This window comes from Macrotis lagotis, chromosome 7 (assembly GCF_037893015.1).
Source record: "Macrotis lagotis isolate mMagLag1 chromosome 7, bilby.v1.9.chrom.fasta, whole genome shotgun sequence".
NCBI classification, from domain to species: domain Eukaryota; kingdom Metazoa; phylum Chordata; class Mammalia; order Peramelemorphia; family Peramelidae; genus Macrotis; species Macrotis lagotis.
The window spans coordinates 128,582,388-128,608,227 of record NC_133664.1 but is presented as its reverse complement, the minus strand read 5'-3'; the positions used below and the strand labels follow the sequence as shown (position 1 = coordinate 128,608,227).

The 25,840-nt window shown below is 36.6% G+C and overlaps 1 protein-coding gene across 1 annotated transcript in view; it reads right to left on the bottom strand.

Moving 5' to 3' along the window:
- Nucleotides 1–25,840, bottom strand: part of IQUB (IQ motif and ubiquitin domain containing) — a 109,420-nt gene that overhangs the window by 36,513 nt on the left and 47,067 nt on the right. The window contains 1 exon segment of the mRNA XM_074193806.1: nucleotides 14,030–14,240. Coding sequence (XP_074049907.1) covers nucleotides 14,030–14,240 — 211 coding nt within the window.

The following is a 25,840-nucleotide window of genomic DNA, read 5'->3' as shown; positions in this document are numbered from 1 at the left end:
CTGGATATCTTATTTTAAGTTAATTTAAGTCTAGTAAATTCAGTTTTAACTTACAAACCTTTGAAAAAAAATCACATCTAATTAAAGGACAAAAGTTGGAATGTAGATAGGGTAAAGATGATTTTCTTGCAATAAAAGAAAATAATATATACCCTAATAGGAGGCAAACCAATTGAAGAAAAAAATTGACTTTTAAATTATTATCATTGAATTGAATTAAATTATCATTTCCTAAATTTACTTAAATGCAAGCAATTTAATACAAGTTTATTAAATGTCAATAACATGCTATCAAATTTGTTGTAGTGGTTGTTTTTCATTAACATACCAAACCACTGTTTTGTAAACTGATAGGTATCAGGTTGCAATCTATTAAAAGTTAATGCAAATTTGGGGTTATGTGACCAACATGATAAAAGACTAGACATTTTCTCAAATATCTCCAAAATGAAAATTATATAACAACTTCAACTGTCTCCATGATCTTGGACACCCAGAATCCAAAACATTAAATTAAAAAATTACCCAAAGAGGGAAGGCAAAATCTCAAAGACCTTGTACATAAATTGATAAATCAAAAGGGAAAATGTTAACAACAAAAGGAAATCTATTAAGATATAATAAACAAGTTCAGAATCAATGAATAAATATTGCAAAACTAAATAAAATGATCCAATGCTTGATGAAATAGAGGACCTTTTAGAATTTGAGGACATGGATCCATAATACACTATTCCCAATCAGTTCAGAAAATAGATGAGAATTATGAAGACAGAAATTGTGGCCTACGTTGCAAAAATAATAGAATGAAAACTTCATATCTGTAATGGCAAGTCTCATCAAAGAAACAAGAGAACAGAAGGTTGGAAATGCAAGCAACAGAAGTAAAGGAAACTCTGGAAGAGAAGCAAAATAACAGTTAATAAAAATATATTCTTCCAAAACATACTGATCTTGTAGATAGGAAGAGTAAAGAAAGGCTAAATATCATACATCTCCCAGAAGAACATGACAAGACAGAAAACCTGAACATAATGATGCAAAAATAACTACAAGAGAACTAACTGCCCAGGACTTCCTAACACAGAAAATTAAATAGCAATTGAAAAAACTTCATAGATCACATTAAAAAAAAAAGTCAAGGCTGAAAACTCTAAGACACAGTAGTTAAATTGAACAAGTAAATTCAGAATCAAGTTCTGCATAAGACAAGCCTATTTTGCAATTTACCTGAAACCAGTAGGAAATGGAATATTATGATACTAAGAGTAATGGTGCTCAGGCAGAGTTATCTCATCTGAAAATCTAAATCTAACCCTAAATGAATAAAGATGGATGTCGAATAATAAAGATATTTGGAAATATTCCTTTAAAAAAAACATTTTTGCTTGAACAACCCAGACAACAAAAATGAAGGAAGGTTAGAAAAAAGGGAGAAGGGGAGCTAATATAGCAATAGGATGAGCAGAGAAACCAGCAAAACATTTCTTTCTAAACATACACAAGAAGACAAGGGTAAAAATAGAAATCTGGAGGGGGAAACACTGAAGAACTTTGGCATTGTGAACAAAACCTGGCCATACTTGCCTCTAGGTGAATTGATGTTTTTTGAGTTTTACACTACCTAATGGGAGGGCAGGTGAAAGGAAAGAGTTTGTGATCAATGGGTCACATTGAGGATCAAACTGAGGGGTGGCGATGAGGGAGGAGAAGGTGATCCCTGTGGTGAGGAAGAAGTCAAAGAATTGAAGGGGGGAGGCCTTGCTCTGTTGTTTAAGAGATGCTTCGTTGATGAATGCTCCTATAGATGAAGAGAAATGTTCTGTTTTGGGAGATAGGGACCTTGCAGTAGGTATGGGTTAGTAGAATTGGTGCTTAAAAAGACCACTCACTGGAATTTCCAGGGGTAACTGATACCTTGGAGAGAGGGACGGTATGGACTCAGGGAAGAGTTTTGAGAACAAATGGGGAAAAGAAGGTAACTGGGCAGGGGTGGTGGTGGTGGTTATAGATCAGTAGAGGGCTGCATAACCAGAAACATTGTAGAGGTGGGGAGTCCTACCACGGGACAGTGTCCTCTCTGACACCTGAAAGAACTGGCATTATTTGGGGAGTTAGATACAATGGGAAAGGGGATGTGGAACAAGCTCTTTAATATAAGACAGAAACTGTCTAAAAAGGAGAGTCAAAAATGGATAACTTCAAGGTTTTGACTATATGAAAAATAAAGAAAATAAGGAAAGACTAGATAATAGATAATAGAAGTCATGAAACAAAGAAATAAGGGTCTAGAATAAATGGAAAGACAGGTGGCTGATGAAAAAGATTAAGAGGAGTCCTCTCTGAAAAAGGAGATGAAAAAAATGAAATTTTTAAAGCTAATGATTAAGAGCCTCTTTGTTAACATGACACAGGAAATCACAAATAAAATTTAACTAAATGTAAGCATAAAGCTTATTAGGTCCTTCTCCATTCATCACCTTTCTTTCTTTACTTTCTTTCATAAACTGTAGTGTTATCATTATAAAAATAAAAAAGCTAGCTTCTCCCCAAGTGAAAGGCATGATCAATAACAGTGTGAGTCAAAGTTTCTGATTAAAATTATATAGGAAAGGAATGGCGTGGATAGTCAGGAGAGACTAAGAGGATTTGAGTGCAAGACTTCAATCAGAGGCAGGACCAAGGCCTTAAGCATTTCCATTACCTTGGTTTCTTAAATATGGTAGATTTGGCCTTGAAATCATGCAACAGAACTAAACTTCTTTGTCATCTTAGTCCCCAGGACTTCTGTGCTCTACAAAGGGTCAAGCAAGAGCCAAGACTGACATTGAGCTTAATCTGATTTTCCAAGCAATTTAGAACCATTTTCTTGATACCTGATAAAGATTATCTTTCTATGGATGCCTGCCTCTAATACCAAAATGCCCCCCCCCCATTTCTCCCTAGCCAAATTAAAAATTCTGGTCCCAATTTTTTTCTGTTGAACTAATCAAGATAATCCAAGCTATACAATACCACTACTGGGTCTATACCCATGAAGGGAATCATGAAAAAGGATAAAAACATTACTTATAAAAATATTCATACCAGTTCTGTTTGTGGTGGTAAAGAATTGGAAATTGAGTGAATGTCCATCAATTGGGGAATAACTGAACAAATTATGGAACACTACTGTTCCATTAGAAACCAAAAAGGATGGGATTTCAGAAAAGCCTGGAAGGATTTGCATAAACTGATGCTGATTGAGATGAGCAGAACCAGAAGAACATTGTATACCCAAACAGCAACATGGGGGTGATTATCAACCTTAATGGACTTATTCATTTCATCAGTGCAACAATCCAGGACAATTTTAGGGTATCTGTGATAGAGAATACTATCTGTATCCAGAGAAAGACTTGTGCAGTTTAAACAAAGACCAAAGACAATTACCTTTAATTTTTTTTAAAGTATCTTATGTAATTTTGCTATCTCTTATTTTTTCCTTAAGGATATGATTTCTCTCTCAACACATTCAATTTTAATCAACGTAATACCATGGAAACAATGTAAAGACAATCAAACTGTCTTCTGGTGGGAGGGGAAGTAAGTGATATTGGGGGAAAAATTGTAAAATTCAAAAAACAAAGATAATCCAAACGATAAATGATGATTCATCTTCCAAGGAGTCACCATTATTTTTAATGAGCTTATCAATCCTTATAAATTTGTTTTTTTTTCATGTTGCATTTCCATTAGGTTATGAAATTCTTAAGAGCAGGAACTATTTGTCTTTTTTTGAATCCTCAGTTCTTATATTAATGGATTTTTTAAAATGCAATTACAATGTGACTAGAACATAAAGCATTAAGATAACCAAGGTAAAAGGAATTTCATTTTAAATACCATATCACCAATTTGTACAAGTGACAGAACAAAGATTATATCATAATTTTTTTTAGAGTATGGAGTTAAAAGGGCCCTTAAAGAGATCATCTGGTCTAATTTCCCACCAAATGCCTCTTACAAAAAATAATATATGGTTCTTTAGTCTCTCCTTAAACATTTTTTGTGATACATTACAAGGCAGTTTACAGCACTTTTGAGAGTCTAATTATTCAAAAACACATACATACATACATATATAAATCCAAAATTTGCTTTCCTATACTTCTACCTATTACTCTTAGTTCTGCTTCTGGGAAGACCAGACAAAATATAAGTTTAAACTAATCTTTAGATCTCTAAATATTATAGATTGTCAATGTTATTTTAAAATATAGCACTTTGAGATAAGAGCAATATAATTTCCAAAATGTGGTTTAATCGAGAATATTCTTCAGATAATTTTTATACTTGTTTTAATTTGAACTAAAATAGAACTGACACTTTTAGCAAGCACATTAAACTTATAACTTACATTCAGCTAGCAGTTCACTGAAACTCCCACATCATTTTCATATAAAATATTGTCAAATTACATTTCCATTATCTAGCCATGATGAAGTTTATTCTTTAACCAAGTGAAGAATTTTACATTTATTTCTACCAAACTATATCTTAATCTTTTTTGCTTCATCATTCTCATCTGTTGATTGAGTTTTGACTGTTCATTTCAACAAACTGACTGACCCCTGCTTTTGACAAGCATAGATTTAGTACATGGCAGAGAAATTCTATGAAGAACTCAATAAGATTCTCCAAATTAAATATATATTATGTATATGTATGTACATATCTATATAGATATATATAGGATAGGAATAGTTGTAGGTGGCAAGAAATGGGGGGGGCTGTCCCAAAAGTCTCAGTGCAGATTTAAGTTTAAATCTATTATAATACAAAATATGGATAAAAAAAATAAGGAATAAAAGAAGCCAAAAACTTACCAACAACATGGAAACTTCATGCCTATGTGTAACATATATTTTCTTAAAATAAATAATTAGGAGATACAAAATGTGGAAAGCATTGAATATCACACCACTCTGGAAAGCAGTTTGTGATTATGCTGAGAAAATTACTAAAGTATATATAATATTCATGGATTCAGAGATACCACTATTGAGGAACAGACTACAAGGAAATTGATAATAAACAAGAAAAGTCATATATATATATATATATATATATATATATATATATATATATATATATACATCCCAAAATTCTTAAAGTCATACTTTTTATAGAAACAGAACTGGAAACCAAGCAGATGCCTATCAGATTAACTACACAAACTGTGGCATATGAATATAATAGAGTATTAAAGCACTAAGAAATAATGAATGTAAAAATTACATAGAAGCATGGGAAGATATCAATTATTGCAATATTAAAAAGAGTAAGGAAAACAAAATACACAGTGATGGCATGTTTCCTGCTGTCATGGTCCTCTTCAAGAACAAAGACATGACAATAATTACAACAAATTTAAATGGAAAAAAACAGCAAAAAAATTAATAATGAATGATTTGAAATTTTAATTACCAAGTTTCACCCCTAATGAGAGATAAAATAATAGCATTGATTTGTCACAGTCTTCTGGAAAAGGAGACACCTGACATTGTCAGTAGAGGCTAATGATGTAGCTGGTGATCAGTAGGGGCAAAACTTTTACCCAGAGAAAGGAGAGTGCCATTTTGCCTGTTGCAAACAAGATGAGAACCATTTAGGTTAGGAATATCTGCCTTCTCTTTAGTGAAGATCATGTGGTCCTCTGCCCATAATAGCATATAATTGCCACCCAAATGTCCAAACTGACAATGCCCACTAACCAACCTATGCTACTTTTGTAACATCTATAACCTAGCTGCTTAGCAAATGATTATCAGATAGGTTCTGACATGCCCCACACACAACTAAAGTAATAATAATGTCTGTCTTTCATTTTCCAAGAAGATCAGGACATCAGGGAGGTGATGTTGTAGCAAACCTGTGAATAAGATTTAACTGGAGTGCTGTGCTAAGTCACCAGGCTCACTTTCTCCTCCAGAGCCATATGGGTCCAATGGCTAGATATGAACCAGGATGACTGGGGGCCCCTGATTTGAGGCAATCAGGGTTAAGTGATTTGCCCAAGGTCACACAGCGACTGAGGTCAGATTCAAACTCCCATCCTCCTGACTTCAAGGCCAGTGTTCCACCCACTGTGCCACCTAGTTGCCCCCACCATGCACATATACACACACATATACAAACAACCATATGAAATGGAAGGCATCAGCAAATTCGTCCATTGGTCCTAACCCTAAAGAGGAGATGACTGGACTTATCCAATCCTGTGCTCTCCATACCCAGGGCTCCTTGGCCAGATCCATGATCACTGGATCACTACATTTGTGTAGGAACTAGTAGAAATAAAGATTTTTCTCAGCTCCATATTCAAGGCACTCTCATAAATATGCCAGTCATGCAATGGAAAGCTCAGTTAATTGAAAAACCCTATTTTCTAGGGTAGATGCTGTTCAGCTGTGTATGCTTCTCTTGTGGTGGATGGAGTCCTGGGTCAACAAGGCAAAATGGCATTCTTCAGGAGGCAAGTTCTTTCAGGTTCACTGGGCTGGCAAAAGAAGGCAGTTCCAAGGTCTAAACTGAAGGCTTCAGTCTCTGGCATCATCACCACCTGTTTGTGAAGGACATTAACACTACAAGGACCCAAACAAGAATGATTTTTAATATGCATTTCCATTTAGCAATATAAGCCTCCTGAAGTCTATGCATTTTGCCAGAGGTATCATCTCTTATTACCCAGCTCATAACAACTCTGGAAAAAGGGCGATATGTGACCCTGTGCCATCCTTTCAGTATCAACTAGTAGGACTCAGTAGGAGACAAACAACTGCTTTTCTTTTTTCTTAACAGATTTTTGCTGACATCATTTGTTTTTTTCATATCCTCATCTTCCCCCAGTATCTCTTCCCTCATTCTAAACAGAGAGCTGCATCATATAACAAATAGTATTTTTAAAGATACAAAAAGAAGAGATAAAACCAACACAACTGATCAACAAAATTAAAAATGCATGCCTGGACAAAACATTCTCATTTCTAAAATGGGATGGGATGAGAATATATTCTCTCTTCTTTTGAGGCATGCTTGTTCTTTATGATTTTGATATGATCACTGTTGATTTTCTGGTGTGTGTTGTTCCAATTACACCATTGTAGAAATTGTGTCTATATTATTTTGGCTCTGCTCACTTCACTCTGCATTAGTTCATATAGGTCTTCCTATGCTTTTCTGCATTTATTAGAATCATCATTTCTTACAATACAGTAATATTCCATTTTGCATCACAGTATGTTTAGTCATTTCTCACTTTGGCATCTATTTTGTTTCCAATTTTTTGTTATCACAAAAAGTGCAGATCATATATATAGATAGATAGATACACACACATATATGTTTATGTACACACACATGCACATACACATGCAGAGACAAAGACAGAGACAAAGACTTTCTTATCAATGGTTTTCTTGGGGGGGAAAAACCAGTAGCAGAGATTCAATCAAAAGGTATGAAAAGTTTTGTACAGTGTTGTTCTAAGCTAAATTTTGACCAGACTGCTTTTCAACATTTCCAGCAGTTTTTTATCAGGGAGTTCTTTACTACTTTAATGTTCTCTATTCTTATCAAATATGGAATTGTTTAGTTCTGATGTTTTTAGTATCCCTTGTTTGAGATCTAGAAGCTCTATTCTTACTCCTTCCCTGCCTCTTTTTGTTATTTCCCCTGATATTTGAGAGATTTTGATTTTCCAAATGAATTTTGGGAATTTGTTCGAATTTCTTTGGTATAGCATTTAAAGTGAAAATTAAAACTTTGGAAGTATTGTTAGTTTTATTATATTGGCATGGCCCAAATATTCTTCCAGCTCTTTAAGTTGTTCTTTACTTCTTTGAGGAATATTTTGCATGTAAATCTTTGTATTCAAATTTATGTTTTTTTAGATGTTTGGAATTCCTTTTTATTACTGTTTCTTGGATTTTGTTATTGTTATATAAGAATGCAGTTGATTTTTGAAGGTCCATTTTCTAATGTGCAATTACTGAAGGTATTCATTATCTCAATTACTGATGGGATTTTTCAAGTATCCCATATCAGCAGCAAATAAAAAGTTTTCCTCTCTTTACTTACATTGATGCCTTTAATTTCTTTCTCTGGTCTTATTTCTAATTATCCCCATGTTTGGTTTAGATGCTTGCTTTTAGTTTTAGAAGTACTATTCTTTACGATATATATCTATATTTTTAGGTTTTTGCAAGACAATGGGGTTAGGTGGCTTGCCCAAGGCCACACAGCTAGGTAATTGTTAATTCTCTGAGGCTGACTGAATTCAGGTCCTCCTGACTCCAGGGCCGGTGCTTTATGCACTGTGTCACCTAGCTGCCCCTATGAGATATATATATAGATAGATATATATACATATATATATATGTATATATATTTAAAAGTCCCTCCATATCTATACTTATGGGGTTTTTTTGGGGGGGGTGTTAAGCATAAAAGAATGCTGTACTTTGCCAATGGCCTTTGCTGCTTCTATTGAGATGACTAAATGGTTTTGAAGGTTTTGGTTTTAAAAATGATTCTGTTGATTGCTTTCCCAATGGTGAACTTGCATTCTTGATTTAAATATCATTTGCTCATAATGAATGGTTTCTTGGATAAATCACTATAATCTGCTTAACATTATTTTGCTTAAAATTTTTTTAACTAATATTCACTTAATGACAATGGTCTATAGTTGTCCCTTTGTGTTTTATCCTTTCCTGGTTTAGGTATTTGGATTATATTTGTTTTACAAAAGGATTCTAATAGGGTGCTTCCTTTCTAAATTTTAAAAAATAATTTGTGTAGTATAAGTACTGAGTATTCTTTAAAAAATGTGATATAGTCTCTTGTGAATCCATCCAGATGAGGCGTTGCTCCCCCCACGACCCTTGGTAGTTCTTTGAGGATGGTTCAATTTCCTTTCTGAGGTAAGAGTATCTAAGATCTCTGTCTAGTTTTCCATCAATTTGTGTATTTTGCATTTTTGTAGACCGTGTGTGTGTGTATTGTGTGTGTGTGTGTGTGTGTGTGTGTCTTTGGTTTTAAGTAGCACATAACTGTATAATAAATTCTGAATGTTCTTTTTATTTCTTCTTTGTTGTGATCTCACCTTGCTCAGTTACTATTCTTTTAAATTTGCTTTTCTGCCTCTTTTAGATCATATTAGCTAGCTTTTCAAGGCTCTTTTAGTTTTTAATACTTTTAACATTAATATTTTGAAACTCCAAAACCATCTGGGCTGTAAGGGCCCCTTCCGACGGCGCCGTTCCCTCGTCTCTAACCTCCTTCTCTCTCGGCTTCGCGTTCTGTTTTGTCCGCAGCTGCCGGGAGAGGCTGCAGTCTGGCCCCGAGGCACCCCGAGGCCCGCACTCTGTCCCCGCTGGGCCTGGCGTCTGGGCCTGCGGCGGCTCCCCAGGGCTGGCCTCCGTTTCCTCAGTATGCAATGGCACCACCCCAGCTGCCCCCAGCGGCCCGGAGTCTGGGAGGTGCTCGGGTGCTGTGTGTGTACGGGTCTCTATCTGGGGACATACGCAAGTTACACGTGCAGACACGCGTACACACACAAGCAGGCACAAGAAGCTGCTTCCGCCGCTCTAGCCCGGGGCCCTCGGGAAGCCCCGCCTGGGCCTCGACCCTGCCTCCGGCCTCCGGGCCTTCAGCTCCTCCCGGGCCCTTCCCTCTGCGGGCACTGTAAGACTCTGAGTCTCGAAATCTGTGAACTTTAGCCTGAATGTCGAAACCTATGAACTGTTGCCCCTAAGTCCCTGCTTGGTCAGCTAGCTGGGTTTCTGCCAGATCAGCTCCTGAGGATTCTGCCGGGTCAGCCCTCAGACCATGCAACAGGGGTCTTCTCCGAGGACTTGCATCCAATGAGACCACGCAGCACCATCTCAAGACAATCTGCAGGCAGATGCTTGAAACTCCCCTACCAAACCATATATAAGGTCTCTCCTCACTTTACTCGGGGTTCCAGGATCCTAGCCCTGTCCTAGGGCGGAACCCTAGCTGGAGCTAGTTTAATAAACCCTTGCTATTGCATCTCTATCCTGTCGAGTGTCTCTGTTCTGTATTTGGGGACTTTTCTCAGACCTTAACAGCACTTCCTGCGGATCCTCCGGCCCCAGCCCTCCCCGAGCTCCCGGGCCTCCTCAGCATCCCCTGCCAGGCCCGCCATCGAGGCTGCCAGGGCTTGATAAAAGTTAAAAACCAGGAGGAGCCAAGCATTCCTGCAGATGCGCCCTGTCCCCCACCGGAAGCCAGTCCAGCCTGGGCTCTTCTTGCCCCCCATCAGGTGACCTTGGCTTAACCTCCCAGGGCTCCGAGGCCCTTCCACCTCCACCTCCACGCCGGGACCGCAGGATGCTGTAGGAAGACTGGGGGGAAGAACGAAGACAAAGACCCCCCAAGAAGCTGGAGAAAGAATCAAACCAACCCAAACCATAGAAGCACCTATTGTAGTGGAAAACACAGATATCAACACAGCAGCGGAGCTGAATCTATATGCTGCAAACAAAACTCACTCACCATCCAAACTATTAACACAAATAAAGCTTCAAAAAAGCAGAGCCGAGAAACAACAGTCTCAAGATCTCTGACATATGAGAACATTAAAACAAGTTCATTTAATACTATAAATCCAGAAAATGTCCCAAATTTCCAAAAATTAGTAAATAATGATTTAAGATGATGATGATGATGATGATGAGAATCAGCAACATGTAATTATAAAGAACCCACAGGCTCTTAAGAAAACAAAGCTTTTTTCCATGACTAGTCACAAGTTCAACATTACTAAACAACAATAAGGAAAAATATTTTAAAACTACCAAAAGAAGTATAGAAGTCATTTATCAGGAAAGTAGTATCAGGCAATAAAAAATTGGAATACAAGCAGCTATAAAATTAAACATATTCTTGACATGTTCTCACATGATTATTTTCTGATAATTTAAATAATTCAAGCATATGTTTGGCTTCCAATTATTCTGTACTAGGTGCAATTTAGTTCTCTAACATCATAGTCAAGGCCTGTAAAGCTAGAATATAGGTACTTCAAGGAAGTTTATGAACAAATAATCTTCCAAGTCAAAAAAGATCAATATTTAAAACATTTCACACCTTTCAAGTTGTTAATTACATTTTAGAAATCTCAGCATCACATTGACTAAATCATCAAATTTTATCAAGCATATGTACCATAAAAGATGGAAGGCGAGGAAGAGAATTCCAAAACACAGCTCTAACAACTGATAAAAGTGAAGTTCAAATTAAAGCAACTTATGCAAGTATTAATTAATATATAACAGAAATTTTGTTTATAATGATTTCTTAAATCTGAATCAACAACAAACAGTAAAAATAAGAAAGTAGGGAAAGCTAGGTGGTGCAGTGGAGAGAATGCTAGCCCTGAAGTCAGGAGAACCTGAGTTCAAATCCAGCCTCAAGACATTTAATAATTGCCTAGCTGTGTCACCTTGGGCAAGTCATTTAATCACATTGCATTAAATAAATATAATTTTTAAAAAATAAGAAAGGATGAATTCTATTGGAAAAAACAACCAAAGAAAAGTCCAGTTTGTTAAATGTAAACAAACTAAAATACCCCGATAAAATGAATAAGAGCATATTTTAAAAACAATCTACCAGTATTCTCTTTATAGAAGACAAGTAATTCAAAAAGAATGGAATACATTCAAAATGAATTAGTCATCTGGCAGAGTACTTCTGACACATACTGGCGGGGTTATCCCAGGCAAGTCACTTAACTCCTCAATGCCCAGGGAAAGGGCTGAGACTAATTTCTTTGGTCAATTTTTCAGAATTTTCTTGCATGACTGTCATTTCTTTTTTCCATTTTTCTTCTTCCTCCTTTCTTTGGTTTTTAAATTCTTTTTTAAGCTCTTCTATGAGTGTTTGGGTTTCAGTCCAATTTATAGACTCTTTTGAGACTTCCCCTATAGGTAATAGAAGGTGCTACTCTGCACTGGTAGAGGACATTTCCTTATGCGGAAGAGTTGCTATCTCAATGATTCAATCAAAAAGAAAAATGACAGGTTATAACATAGGGTTGAATTCAAACCACAAAGTCTTACAAGAGATTAATGAAAGTATTATATTTTGCTAAAAGGTTCTATACAACCATGGAAATAATGTAAAGACTAACAGCCTGCCTTCTGTGGGGGGTGGGAGGAGGGAAGCAAGATTAAGGGGGGAACATTGCAAAATTCAAAATAAATACAATCTTTCTCTTTAAAAAAAGTTCTATAGAAAATTAAAGTATGTTAATCTTAAATAATTGCATATACTGATACTATACTAATAATTCTGAAGTCAATTAGCATTTATGATGTACTCACTTCTACACTTGTACTTATAAGGTCACACAGCTAATTATTAAGGGCCTGAGGTCAGATTTGAACTCAGGTCCTCTTGACTCCAAGGCTGGTGCTCTATCCACTCTGCCACCTAGCTTCCCCTGCCCAGTCTTGAAGAAGACCAGAGCAACTGGGGGAGGGGGGGGCGGGCAATGCAGAGGCTGAGCAAGCCAGGCCTGTGAAAGCAGTACAGGGGAGATAGATGGAGGGCAGGCCAGGAATGGAGGGGGATGTCATGCAGGAAGACTGTAGAGATAGGAAGGGGCTGGTTACAAGAAGGCTGGAGTGTTAGATAGAGCCTGAGATAATAGGATCCCGGGGAATTTGCCAAGGAGAGATGATGCAGCCAGACTGATAATTCAGAGAGGGCATCTGCCAGGAGGCTCGGTGGAAGGGGACAAAGACTGGAGAAAAACAGTCAGTTAGGAGACTACTCTAGGACAGGCAACAGTGATGAGGCCTGGCTATGGCTGTCCAAGTGGAGAGAGGGATAGTGCTGGGAAGGTGGAGAGGACAAGATTCCCAAGGATGATGCTGAGGTGGGAAGCCCAGCTGGCAGGGAGGAGGGTGAGATTCTTACTAGAATTGGGGACATTTCAGAAAGGAAAAGATATGGAGGGGGATAAGGAGCTATGTTTTAGACAGAGTTTGAAATTTCTCAGTTTGAAGTTAGACATTTAGCAGCATTCATAAAATAAATGTTTACAGTTTTGTGAAAGGTGGCACAAAGAAAATAGACACAATACAGTAATGATGTTTACCCATTATTGAAGAAGACCACAACACCAGGGAGGTGATGCCATGACAAGCCTGTGAATCAGATTTAAGTGAGGGGGACTGGGCTAAGTCATCAGCCTCACTTTCTCCTCCAAATCCATCTGAGTCCAATGGTCAGATATGGATCAGGATGACTGAAGGTGACTCTGGATGCAAGGCAATCAGGGTTATGTGACTTGCCCAAGGTCACCCAGCTGGTACAAGTGTCTGAGGCCAGATTCAAACTCCTGTCCTCCTGACTCCAAGGCCAGGGTTCTATCTACTGCACCATCTAGCTTCCCTACAAAAATTATCATCTTCATCATCATTTGTAACTGCAAAAAGTTAGAACTAACTTGTGTGCCTACTAATTAGAGAATGGCTGGCTAAATTTTAGTATGGAATAGATTATTTCTGTGCCATCAAAATAGAATAATATGAACATACAAGGAATTATGGAAAGACATATTCAAAGTGACATAAATTGAGATCAACACAATCAGAATTTTACATATATTAACTACATAATATATATGTATACGTGCAAATATTATCTATTTAAAGAAAAATTAGAAGGTAGAATTTCTGAAAGACAGAGCAAGAACAGGCTTTTTTTTGCTTAATTGTTCATTTGTCTGGTTCTATTTTATCAAATCCTAAAGTTTTTTAAAAATATTTAATTCCCAAATCTTTTTTATTTATTTATTTTTGTTCCAAGTTTATAATTTAAATCCACACACAAAAAAACACTTTCTCTTGAATGGAGACTATAACCCACTTGGCTATTGGAAAATATATGGTTGTCCCATCAAGAAAATTTTAAAGCAACAAACACAGAGTCTACATTAAATTAAACTTACCTTCCAAAGCATGGAAAAGAAGTTCAAAGTCTTCTTTGAAATATGGATCTATTCTCCTTTCATAGTCTCTTTGCAGCCATTCTCTTTTTTCCCTTTCCTTCCTTCTTTCTTCTTCTATTTCCCACTCCAACCTTACTCTTTTTTGTTCTCTTAAGTTTTCTACATATTTCTTGGCATGCCACCTTCGGAAATATTTTTGGATCACTATTGCCTGTGTGTAAGATAAAAAAAAAAACACAAGGAAAAAGGAAACCTATTATCAATTGTCTTGATTATCTCTATTATTCAAGATAAGTAATGATAGGAATAATCCAAAATATTGTATAATCAGAGAATCAATCATTCATAGGCACCTTTGAAATGAGCAAATGCTTCTTCCTAACAAAGTTTTACTTAGACAAGGATTTAGAGACATTATAGAATTTTAGTACACAGTTGCAGGGAGGAGTAAGTAAAGAATAGCTGAGGTGAGAGTGGGAAACAATTTATCAGTAAATATTTAATGCACACCTAAAATGCGCCATACTTTTCTAGGAACTATGGAGGATATCAAAGAATCAGAAGTCATGGTGCCTATCCTCAAAAAATTTACAGTATACTTGAGATTTTTAAAATTTTATTATGTAAAAATTATAAATGGCAGTTCACAAAGCATAGGGAGCCAAGATGGCAGTGTGAAGGCAGGAATTCCTGGAAACTTGTCCCCCAAAATTTCAAAAATCGTTTCACTCTAGCCAAAATTTAGAGGGGCAAAACATAAAGAAAAGTCAAATGATACAATTTCCCAGTCCAAGGCAACTTAAAAGATCTGCAGAAAGGTCTGTTTCACCAGGACCAGAGGTTGGAAAGAGGCACAGTACATCAGGGCCCCAGAGCAGCCTGGCCAGATCAAACCTGCTCCAGTCTTCCAGGAAAAGCCTGGGGTGCCTGGGTCCCTGGGGGCTCCTAGGTCAGTGGCAGAGGGGTTGGTTTCCAGACCTCTTGGCCCAGGAACTGCTAAGACAACTTGAAGAGGCCATTAGAGAGCTCTGTGGCACCAGAGTAAGCACCTAGCCCCAGCCTCAGAGCCCTGCAGCGAGAACCTGCAGAGCCACCCAGAACTTCCGAAGTACCCAGCCCACAGATGGGAGAGAATGCAGAGGTCTCTCTGCTCTCCCTGGGGCAGCACTCTGCTGTTTGCCCACACTCAGATCTAGGTTGCAAATTGGGCTCTCATACCACCATAGCCAAGCAGGGACCCTCCTCACAGCTTCAGGTCAGAGGAGAGGGCCTATGGTTATCCACATACCAAAGCATAAGCAAGAGAGCAGTCAGAGCCTCTCAAAAGACCTTGAAGGAATTGAGATCCCAGTGGAGTGTCCTAAAAAACTCCCTAAAATCTTGGAAATGTGGTGAATCAGTCAAAGGCTGAGGAAATGAGAAAATAAAAGAAAAAGAAAAATCTGACCATAGAAAATGACTCTGGTCCTATGGAGGATCAAAATACATACTCAGATGATGGCAAAATAGAAACTTCTGTATCCAAAATCTCCAAGAGAAATAGAAAATAGGCTCAGGCTATGGATAAGTTGAGAAAGGACTTTGAAAAGCAAGAAAGAGAGGTAGAGGAAAAATTCAGAAGGGAAATAAGAGCGATGCAGGTAAATCATGAAAACCAAGTCAGCAGCTTGGTGAAGGAAATACAAAAAACAATGAAGAAAATAACATGTTAAAAACCAGTTTAGGCCAAATGGAAAAAAACAATCCAAAAAAGTAAATGAGGAGCTCAAAAACAAGATATAAAAGCTCTCTGAAGAAAATGATTCCTTCAAATATAGAATGGAGCTAAAGGAAGCTGATGACTTTGCGAGAAATCAAGAAACAATCAAATAAAACCAAAAGAATGAAAAAAATTAGAAAAAAAATGAAATATCTCATCAAATAAACAACCAACTTAGCAGATCCAGAAGAGATAATTTAAAAATTATTGGGCTACCTGAAAGTCATGACCAGGAAAAGAGCCTAGACTTCATCTTTCAAGAAATAATACAGGAGTGGCTAGGTGGCGCAGTGGATAAAGCACCAGCCCTGGAGTCAGGAGTACCTGGGTTCAAAGTCTGTCTCAGACACTTAATAATTACCTAGCTGTGTGCCCTTGGGCAAGCTGCTTAACCCCATTTGCCTTGCAAAAACCTAAAAGAAAGAAAGAAAGAAAGAAAGAAAGAAAGAAAGAAAGAAAGAGAGAGAGAGAGAGAGAGAGAGAGAAAGAAAGAAAGAAAGAAAGAAAGAATGAATGAATACAGCAAAATTGCCCTGAGATCCTAGAAGCAAAGAGTTTAAAATTGAAATTGAAATAGAATTCACCTTCACCTCCTGAAAGAAATCCCAAAGAAATACTCCCAAGAATATTATAGCCAAACACCAAAACTCCCGAGTCAAAGAGAAAAGTATCAAAAGTTGCCAGAAACAAGCAATTCAACTCTATAGTCAGGATTACACAGGATCTAGCAACGTCTCCATTAAGGGCTTGTAGGGCTTGGAATATGATATTCTGGAAGGCAAAAGAGCTTGAATTACAACCAAGAATCAACTACCCAGGAAAACTGAACATCCTCTTTCAAGGGAAAAGATGGACTTTCAATGAAACAGGGAACTTTCAAACTTTCCTACTGAAACAAACAGAATCAAATCAAACAGGAAGTCTGATCTCCAAGTACAAGACTCTGGTGAAGCATGGAGGGAGGTGGATGAGGACTAACTATAAAGAACTTACTGATGTTAAACTGTTTGTATTCCTGCATGGGAAGAAGATACTGATGACTCATATGAACTTTCTCATTTATAAGAATAGTTAGAAGGAGGATACATAGACAGGTCAAAGGAGGAAGCTAAATATGAAGAGGATGGAGTAATTGGATGAGAAAAGAATGTACTGGAAGGAATTGAAAGAAGAGAGAGAGAATGGGCTAAGATATTTCACAGAGTCAAGAGAAAGCTTTTGCAATAGGGGAAGTGGGGAGATGAGGGGGAATGAGTAAGCCTTCATTCTCATCAAAAATGGCTCAGAGAGGAAATAACATGCACACTTAATAGGGTATGGAAATCTATCTTAACCCCAGAGGAAATAAGTGGAAAGGGATGGGATGAGGGGGATGGGGAGGGGGGAGGGGTGGGTGATAGAAGAGGGGATATCATGGAGAGGGGCATCAGATACAACAAACTTTTGTGGAAGGACAGGGTGAAAGGAAAGAGAGAGTAGAATAAATGGGAGTAGGGAAGAATAGAATGGAGGGAAATATAGCTAGTAATAGCAGGAAAAGATATTGAAGCAACTTATCTGGTGGACTTAAGATAGAGAAGGCAACTCCTCCCCAGAGACAGAGCCATTGGAATCTGAACACAGACTGAAGTACACTCTTTTTTTTTCCCTTCTCACTTCATTTCTTTTGAGGCTTCTCTATCTTTTTTTTTGGGGGGGGTTATGTTTATTTTCACAACAAAATTATTGTAATAATATAAAATAAACCATAAAAAAATTAAAAAGCATAAAGAAAAATATCAAATTGTCAAATTTTCAAACTACAGTATCTTGTTCATGATCTTTATTATTCAATCAGCAATAATGAGGGGAGGACTACTGAGGCTTTGGTACAGGTTAGAAAATTTAGCATAGTGTAGAGGCAGTGTTGGCTACCTTATCCCATATGAGTGTCTCTCTTATACTTAGAAGTTTAAAAACCTGGTGTATCCTGTGAGCCATTTTCTTTTTCAAAAATAAATGGTTAAATGGTTGGTTTGCTTTTTTTTTAAATTATGAAGCATTTTTCCCCTCCATCCATCCCACTACTCCCACTCACAGAGAGGGAGGAAGACAGGAAAAGAGGGAGGAAGGGAAGGAAGGAAGGAAGGAAGGAAGGAAGGAAGGAAGGAAGGAAGGAAGGAAGGAAGGAAGGAAGGAAGGAATTTTAAATCTACTTTTTCCTGTTCCTCCTTTCTTCTTTCAGATATGTGTATGCATATATAACTATATACATACCAATACAATTTTTTCTATTGCTATTTGTCAATAGTTATTGCCCAAGTATTAACTAAATTATGTGTAAGTAAAGCAAGGGGTTCTGAGAAATTGGATTTTTTAATTGGAGGTTCTCCATCAAAATTTACTAATTCCATTCTTGCTGATCTTGTTTCCTATTGCCCCTAATGAGAATGGACATCCAATGAAGCTTCCTGAGAGTAAAAATGTTTATAAGGTAACTTCCAAGTTGCAGAGGCTTACAAAATATTTAGGGACTACATGCTAGTGACTTATTCTACCTATTTCTAACTCACTGGAGATGTTCTTGGATGATCTAGATATCCTTCAATGAAAACTTCAAAAGAGGATCAGTTAGGTTGAATTTATATTACCTGAGATAAGTCAAATTTCCCCAAGCTCACCAATTTTATTTGAAGCTTTAAATGTAATAATGGGGATTTAAAATGATAGATTCTCTGATATGTGAAACAACGTCTGCTATGGACTACAATCTCCTTGGGTTGGGCTCCCTACATAATCTCATGCTAACTTTTGTCTCTACTGTAATTTGAAGAATAGCTAATAACTGTTACAGTCTGGGGGATCATATTATAAAGAGCTCCTAATATGAAAAATATATTTTCATGAGCTCCACTGAAAGCATGTATTAGCTGAATTAAGTCACTAATGAATACTTCTAAGACTTATAATGGTTCTTATTATTTGTGCCCTTTCAAATTCTGATCAGTTGTATACTTAGCTTCAGTTTACAGTACCAATAGTTTTTCTTCCTATTCAGAATTAATCTTCAAATAATTTTGGTTTTGTTTTTATTCATTGGTTTTTTATATAAAGACTGTCTGAAAGTTAAGATTTAGAAATTTATTTTTAATTTGCAAATGGATGAATGTTGGAAAACTACCATTATATACTAATTGAAAAATAAAATAAAATTTCAGTTAATATAAAGAAGAAATTTATTTTTAAATCTATCAATAGTTTTAGCTTACCTGCTCTAGAAATAGACCCTGCTAAGTTTCCTGTTTATCTTATATTTTTTATCTTATATATTTCTTATATTTTTCTCTGAGAGACTACCTCCCAAAGTAATATGATTTGCTTGATTTTGTAGGGATGAATATGTCTAAATATTGAGTAGAAAAACAAATACCAAAAAAAAAGGAGATAATATATTCATTACATTCAATCAATATTGCTGAGTTACTGTAGATTCCTTTTAGTTTCATAATGTATTTTATTGCCTAGAATCTTTTTTTTTAGATTTTTGCAAGGCAAATGGGGTTAAGTGGCTTGCCCAAGGCCACACAGCTAGGTAATTATTAAGTTTCTGAGACCGGATTTGAACACAGGTACTCCTGACTCCAAGGCTGGTGCTTTATCCACTACACCACCTAGCCGTCCCTACCTAGAATCTTTTTAAAATTTTTTAAAATATTTGATTTGTTTTCCAATTATATACAATAGTAGATTCTGCCCATCATTTTTTGGTAAGGTTTTGAATTTTACAATTTTTCTCCCACCCTCCCTTCCCTGCCTTCCCCCCCCCCCCCCCCCGCCACAGAAGGCAGTCTTATAATCTTTACATTGTTTCCATGCTATACATTGATCAAAATTGAATGTGTTGAGAGAAAAAAACATATCCTTGAGAAAAAATAAAATAATGGAGATAGCAAAAATATGTAGTACATAAGACAACTTTTTTTTTAAGATTGAAGGTAGTAGTCTTTGGTCTTTGTTTTAACTCCACAGTTCTTTCTCTGGATACAGATGGTATTCTCCATCGCAGATACTCTAAAATTGTCCCTGATTATTGCATTGATGGAATGAACAAGTCCATTAAGGTTGATGATCACCCCCATTTTGCTGTTATGGAGTACAATGTTCTTCTGGTTCTGCTCATCTCACTTGGAATCAGTTCATGCAAGTCTTTTCAGGCTTCTCTGGATTCCATCCCTCTTGGTTTCTAATCGAACAATAGTGTTCCATAATATACATATACCACCACAATTTGTTCAGCCATTACCAAACTGATAGACATTCACTCAATTTCCATTTCTTTGCCACCACAAACAGAGTTGCTATGAATATTTTTATACAAGTGATGTTTTTATCTTTTTTTTTCATGATCTCTTTTGGGTATAGACCCAGTAGTGGTATTGCTGGATCAAAGGGTATGCATATTTTTAATTGCTCTTTGGGTGCAATTCCAAATTGTAGAGTTTTTTTAAAAATAAAATTACATTTTTTCTGTTGCTCTCTTATTGGCTATGTCCTCGGGGTGAAAATCCCAGTTCAACCACAGCAAACACACCATGAACTGAACCAATGAAAATGAGTAGACTTTCCTTCTGGTTCCCTCTCTTTTTACCATGGCTTGGAGAAACAGTCCTGGGAATATGTGTTTCTCTTCTATTTTACTGGTCTTCTTCAGTTTCAGATGTAAGAGGTGATCCTACAGGGAGTTTGAGCTATTTTAGAGCAAGGTCTGCAGGTAGGATCCTGGTACAGCCAGTCAGCCTGGGCTTGGAAGCCCTGAGAAGCCAGGGTGAATGGACTCAAGCTCCAAGGACATTTTGGACTTAGAAATGGGGCTGCAGTCTATAGTAACTGAGCTAAACTATGACACCAATCAATCCCTTTCTCCCCAGAGATTGAGGCAGTAGAGGAAAGAATATGCCCCCACATGTTACAGGAGAAAATATTTGCATATTTTTGATGATATTTTTGAAGTAAATATTTCTTTGTAAAAACTAAAAGTAAGATAACTGTCTTTTTAAACTCTTTATGAGAGTTGTGTCCAATAATGTGGAGTTTGGGAACTGTAATTAAAAGTGATGAGGGGGCTAGCACTCCCCTTTTTTTTCCTATAACCATTTTCTCCATTTCCATTCTCCTGCTGCAACTAATTTGAAACATTAGAATCATCCTTGACATTTTATCATCCTTTTCCTTTTGCAAATGAGGAAATAGAAGAAGTCTAGAGGTAGATTTTTCCCATGGACACATGATCACATAATTAATATGATCTGAATCCAGACCTTTCAGTATTCTTTTCATGAAATTGAGGATGAGTGAAACAGTAAGTACTTCTGTCTATCCACAAGTATTTATTATGTATATACCAGTCCTGTGCTAAGTATAGTAGATACAAAGAAAGGGGGAAAAGTTTCTTTTCTCAAGAAGCTCATCTTAATCTACCAGGAGTACTTGGTTAGGCCTTTGGATAGACTAAAATACTCCCAACAATTCAGCAAATAACAATGCTGGAATAATTTTAGAACAATGCCAGCAGTCAGAGACCCTGACAAAACCAGAAGTGGGGGGGCGGGGTCTTATAGCTCCTGGGTGGCATCTCCTTAACAATAGTACTGGGTGCTGGCAGGTGACTTTATACTAAATATACCCCATTCATAGGGGAAATGGTCACAGACCATTTCATCAGGGTACATTTTATAGTCCTATATCAATAGCTCTCTGCTGCCTCTCAGGTCATGTGCTATCTTTTTCCATTTGATTTTATTTTAATTTCTGAGTATCAATTACTTTTAAAATTTGTTCCTAACTTAGTAGCAAGAATATTCAAATATATGAATGAGAATTTTTAAATAACTGTATATATGAAATGCAAATAGTGCAATTTAGAGACATTTTAGTACGCATATTAACTTTAATGAGAGTTTGGAATTTGTGACAGAGAAGTAGAGGATAGCCAGGAAAAATCTGACAAAAAAAAATCCTAGATTTGTAAAGAGAAAATTTCAAAGGATTTGTTGTGGATGATGGGGGTTGCCAATTTTAAGACTGAGAGGCTTTGAATAGTGAATGAATTCACATACATCTCTGGGATTTAAAACTACTCAGGATTTATTATGGAAGGCTACAAAGTGTATAAATTAAAACCTTTTCTCCTCCTGAAAAAGCAATAAACACTTTGAGGATAGGCTAAGCAAGGAGAGAGAGAGAGAGAGAGAGAGAGAGAGAGAGAGAGAGAGAGAGAGAAATAGCCTTACAAGGCTAAGGTAGGGTCAAGAAAAAGAGAGAAGGGGCAGCGCTTCTCTTCTGGACTTAAATACCCCTCTGTAGTAGTTGGACAAGAGTGGTACTTGGGGAGTGGATCTAGCCCTGGCTCAGGTGTTCTCCAATGGGCAAGCTAGGTAATGGTCCTTCCTGACCCAAGGTACGTGACTTCAAAGTCCAACATGTCATTTCCAGCATAAGTTCGATTCATCAACGGGCAAGGTCAGTTGGCTAGAAACTGGAAGCTAGAGGTTGAGAATGAGGAGAAAGTACAAATTTTACATTTAACAATGGAATGACAGGGTCAATTTACATCCCAGGAGCAGATACCATTTTACATTTTTATAAAATTTAACAGTATAAAGATTTACAAAATCTGTTTCCAAGTTACAAATCTCCTGTGTCCAAATTCCCTTCATCAGATTCAGAGGAAAAATAGATAAGACCTCATGGACTAAAATTCTACAGGGGATGTCAGATCAGGAACATTGGAAAATCGTCAAGAATGAAATTCAAAAAACACAAAGGCTAACAATTCGGGTTTGAAGAAAAAATGGGAGCCATCTGAAACACCTAAGCATAGCCACAGATGGCTCACCAAATATAAAATACAGAAGCAAGAGTGGGTTAACAAACAATGAATACAGAATAATGATATGCTTCTCAAAGGATGGAGCTGGGAAGGCTAAACTCAGAATGAACAAAGGCTGGCCAGGACAGATAAGGGCACTGAGCAGGTTGGATTGTTTGTTCTGTTTTGTTTTTGTTAGCTAGATGAGGAAGAAGGAAGGATCAAAGAAGAGAACAGATCTACTTCCCAGGATGGGACAAAAGAGACTAGGCACAAGCTTCTAAATCTTACTTTGTTTCCATTTTTCTCTTTCAACAAGAACAACCTTCAGACTAAAAAGAGAAAACTGGTGGATGATGATGTTTGTCCTTTGTTCTGATATCAGGGAGGTGATGCCATGACGTGTAAGGAAACTGGATCTGGGGGGAGGAGGGGGCTGGGGGCTGTGATAAGTCACCTCCAGAACCATCTGGGTCCAGTAGCCAGATATAGATCAGGATGACTGGAGATGACCTTGAATTGCAAAGTTATCAGACTTGTCCAAGGTCACATAGCTATTAAATGTCTGAGGCCACATTTGAATTCAAGTTCTCTTAACTTTAGTCAATGCTCTACCCACTGCACCATCTAGCTGCTAACCAATATAAACAGGGAGTCAGAGACATTCAGCTTTCATGCAGACATTTGAGTCACATTTCCAAAGATGGACTATACTCTCTATTGTTCAAAAATTAAAGAATTGGTTTTATTGTTAGTTAAATCTAAAAGACTAAGACAAGAGAGAATGTATAAATGTTCTAATTTTTTTTAAAGCAGGAAGAAAATAGAACCAGCAGACTGTGGGTCAATGATATTGATTCCAAGTTCTGGAAAAATATAAGAATGAACTATTAAGTTAGAGGTAGTCAGGAAGCATCTAGTAGTCATCAAGGACAAGTCACAAGAGGTTACCAAACCAAAGATAAATGTAGATAAAGGAGGCTGAAGTTTTAGCAAAGTATTTAATAAGTAGATGATGGAATTCTTGTGGAAAAAAAGTCAGATGATAGACAATATTGTTTTCTATTCTCCAATTGATAAATGGGTCAAAGGATATGAACTGGCAAATGCTCTAAATCACTAAGAATTAGAACCATAATCCTGGTCACAGTTCCAAGATGGAAAAGAATGCTTGTATAGGCACTATACACAAAAGTACAGGTCACCTCTCCTTAGATCAAACAACCTTGAAAGAACCAAAAACTTATAAAGCCTTTCAATACTAAAATCAGCAGCACCAAAAAACCTGACAGGGCACCCTCCACTCTAAGAGAACAACCCAACCTTAAGATAAAGTTAAAAGTCAAGAAATAGGCTGAAAATTAAGTAAACAACAACAACAAAACCAGTCCATAGAGAGATGCTAAAGCAACAGGGAAGATCAAATACAAACTCAGAAGAGGACAATAATTTCACAATAACTATTGAAGAACCTCAATGTTACTTGGCCTCAGGCCTTGGAAGAGTTCAAAAAAAAAGATTCTTAAGTAAAATTAAAGAGGTAGAGGAAAATTTGGAGAAAGAAAAGAATGATGCAAGAAAGTGTTGGAAAAAGTCAATACATTGGCAAAGGAGGCACCAAAAAATTTAAGAAATTAATGCCTTAACAACAGAATAGGTCAAATGATAAAAGAGGCACAAAAATCACTGAAGAAAAGAATTCTTTCGGAATTGGCCAAATGGTAAAGGAGGTACAAAAATTCACAGAAGAAAAGTAGAAATAACCAAATAGAAAGAAGATCCAAAAGCCCACTGAAGAAAATAATTCCTTAAAAATTAGAATTAAGTAAGTGGAAGATACTCTATGATACATCAAAAACAATAAAACAAAAACAAAAAAAGAATGAAAAAAAGAAGAATATATGAAATAGCTTCGTGGAAAAAATGATCAACCTGGAAAATGGATTGAAAAAGAAATAATTTAAGAATTATCTGATTACTTGAAAGCCACAATTAGAAAAAAAGAACCTAGTCATGCTATTTCAAGAAATTATCAAGAAATCTAGATATCTAGAATAAGAAGATAAAATAGAAACTGAAAGAACATTCATCTCCTATTGAAAAAGTTTCCAAAATGAAAATTTCCAAAAATGTTACAGACAAATCTTAAAACTCCTAGGACAAGGAGGAAATAGTAGCAACCAGAAAGAAACAATTCAAATATCATGGAACCATAGTCAAGATAACACAAGTTTTACCAGCTTCCACATTAAAGGATTGAGGGGTTCAGAATATGATATTCTGGAAGAAAAAGGAGCTAGGATTCCAACTAAGTATCAACTACCCAGCAAAACTGAGAGGAGTTTCTCCTTTAGGAGAAAAAAAAATGGAAATTTAATTAATTTGAGTATTTTCAAGCATCCCTGATGAAAACACTGAAGACATAAAAAGGTAAATCTGAAAGAGAAATCATAAGGGATTCAATAAGGTTAAACTATTTATATCCTACATGAGAAGATAAAAGTAACTCCTAAGAATTTTATCATTATTAGATCAGTTAGAAGGTACTAGGGTGAGTTGACTAGGAAGGATTAATATATGAAAAAATAAAAATTAAGAGGTGAGAAAAAGGGATGCATTGGGAGAAAATTGAAAGGAGAGGTAGAATGGAGCAAATTATCTCACATAAAAGAGGTGAGAAAGAGTTTTACAGAAGAGGGAGGGAAAGAAGGGGAGGTGGGTAAAGTTTGAATCATTCTCCTCAGAAATGCCCCAAAAAAGGAAATAACAAGCTCAGTTGGGTATAGTAATCTATTTTACCCTACAGGGAAGTAGGATGGGACAGTAATAAGGATGGGGGGAATTACTGATTGAAGGGAGTGTGGACTGAGAGAGGCAGTGGTCAGAATCAAAACACTTTTAAGGAAAGAAAGAATGAAAGGAGAGAGAGAGAAAGATAAACAGGAAAAAAATATGATTGAGAGAAATACACAATAACTATAATGGTGAATGTGAAATGAATGAACTCACCCAGAAAACAGAAGCAGATATCAAACTGCACTAAAAAAGAGAATCCTATTATTTGCTTTTTTATAAGAAATACATTTGAAGCAGAAATACATAGGAAAGAACTCTCAGACAAACCAAAAGCAAGAGAAGACCTAATTAAAAAAAATAACTTGAGGAAACAGATTATGCTAAAAAGTACCATAGACGACAAAGTAGT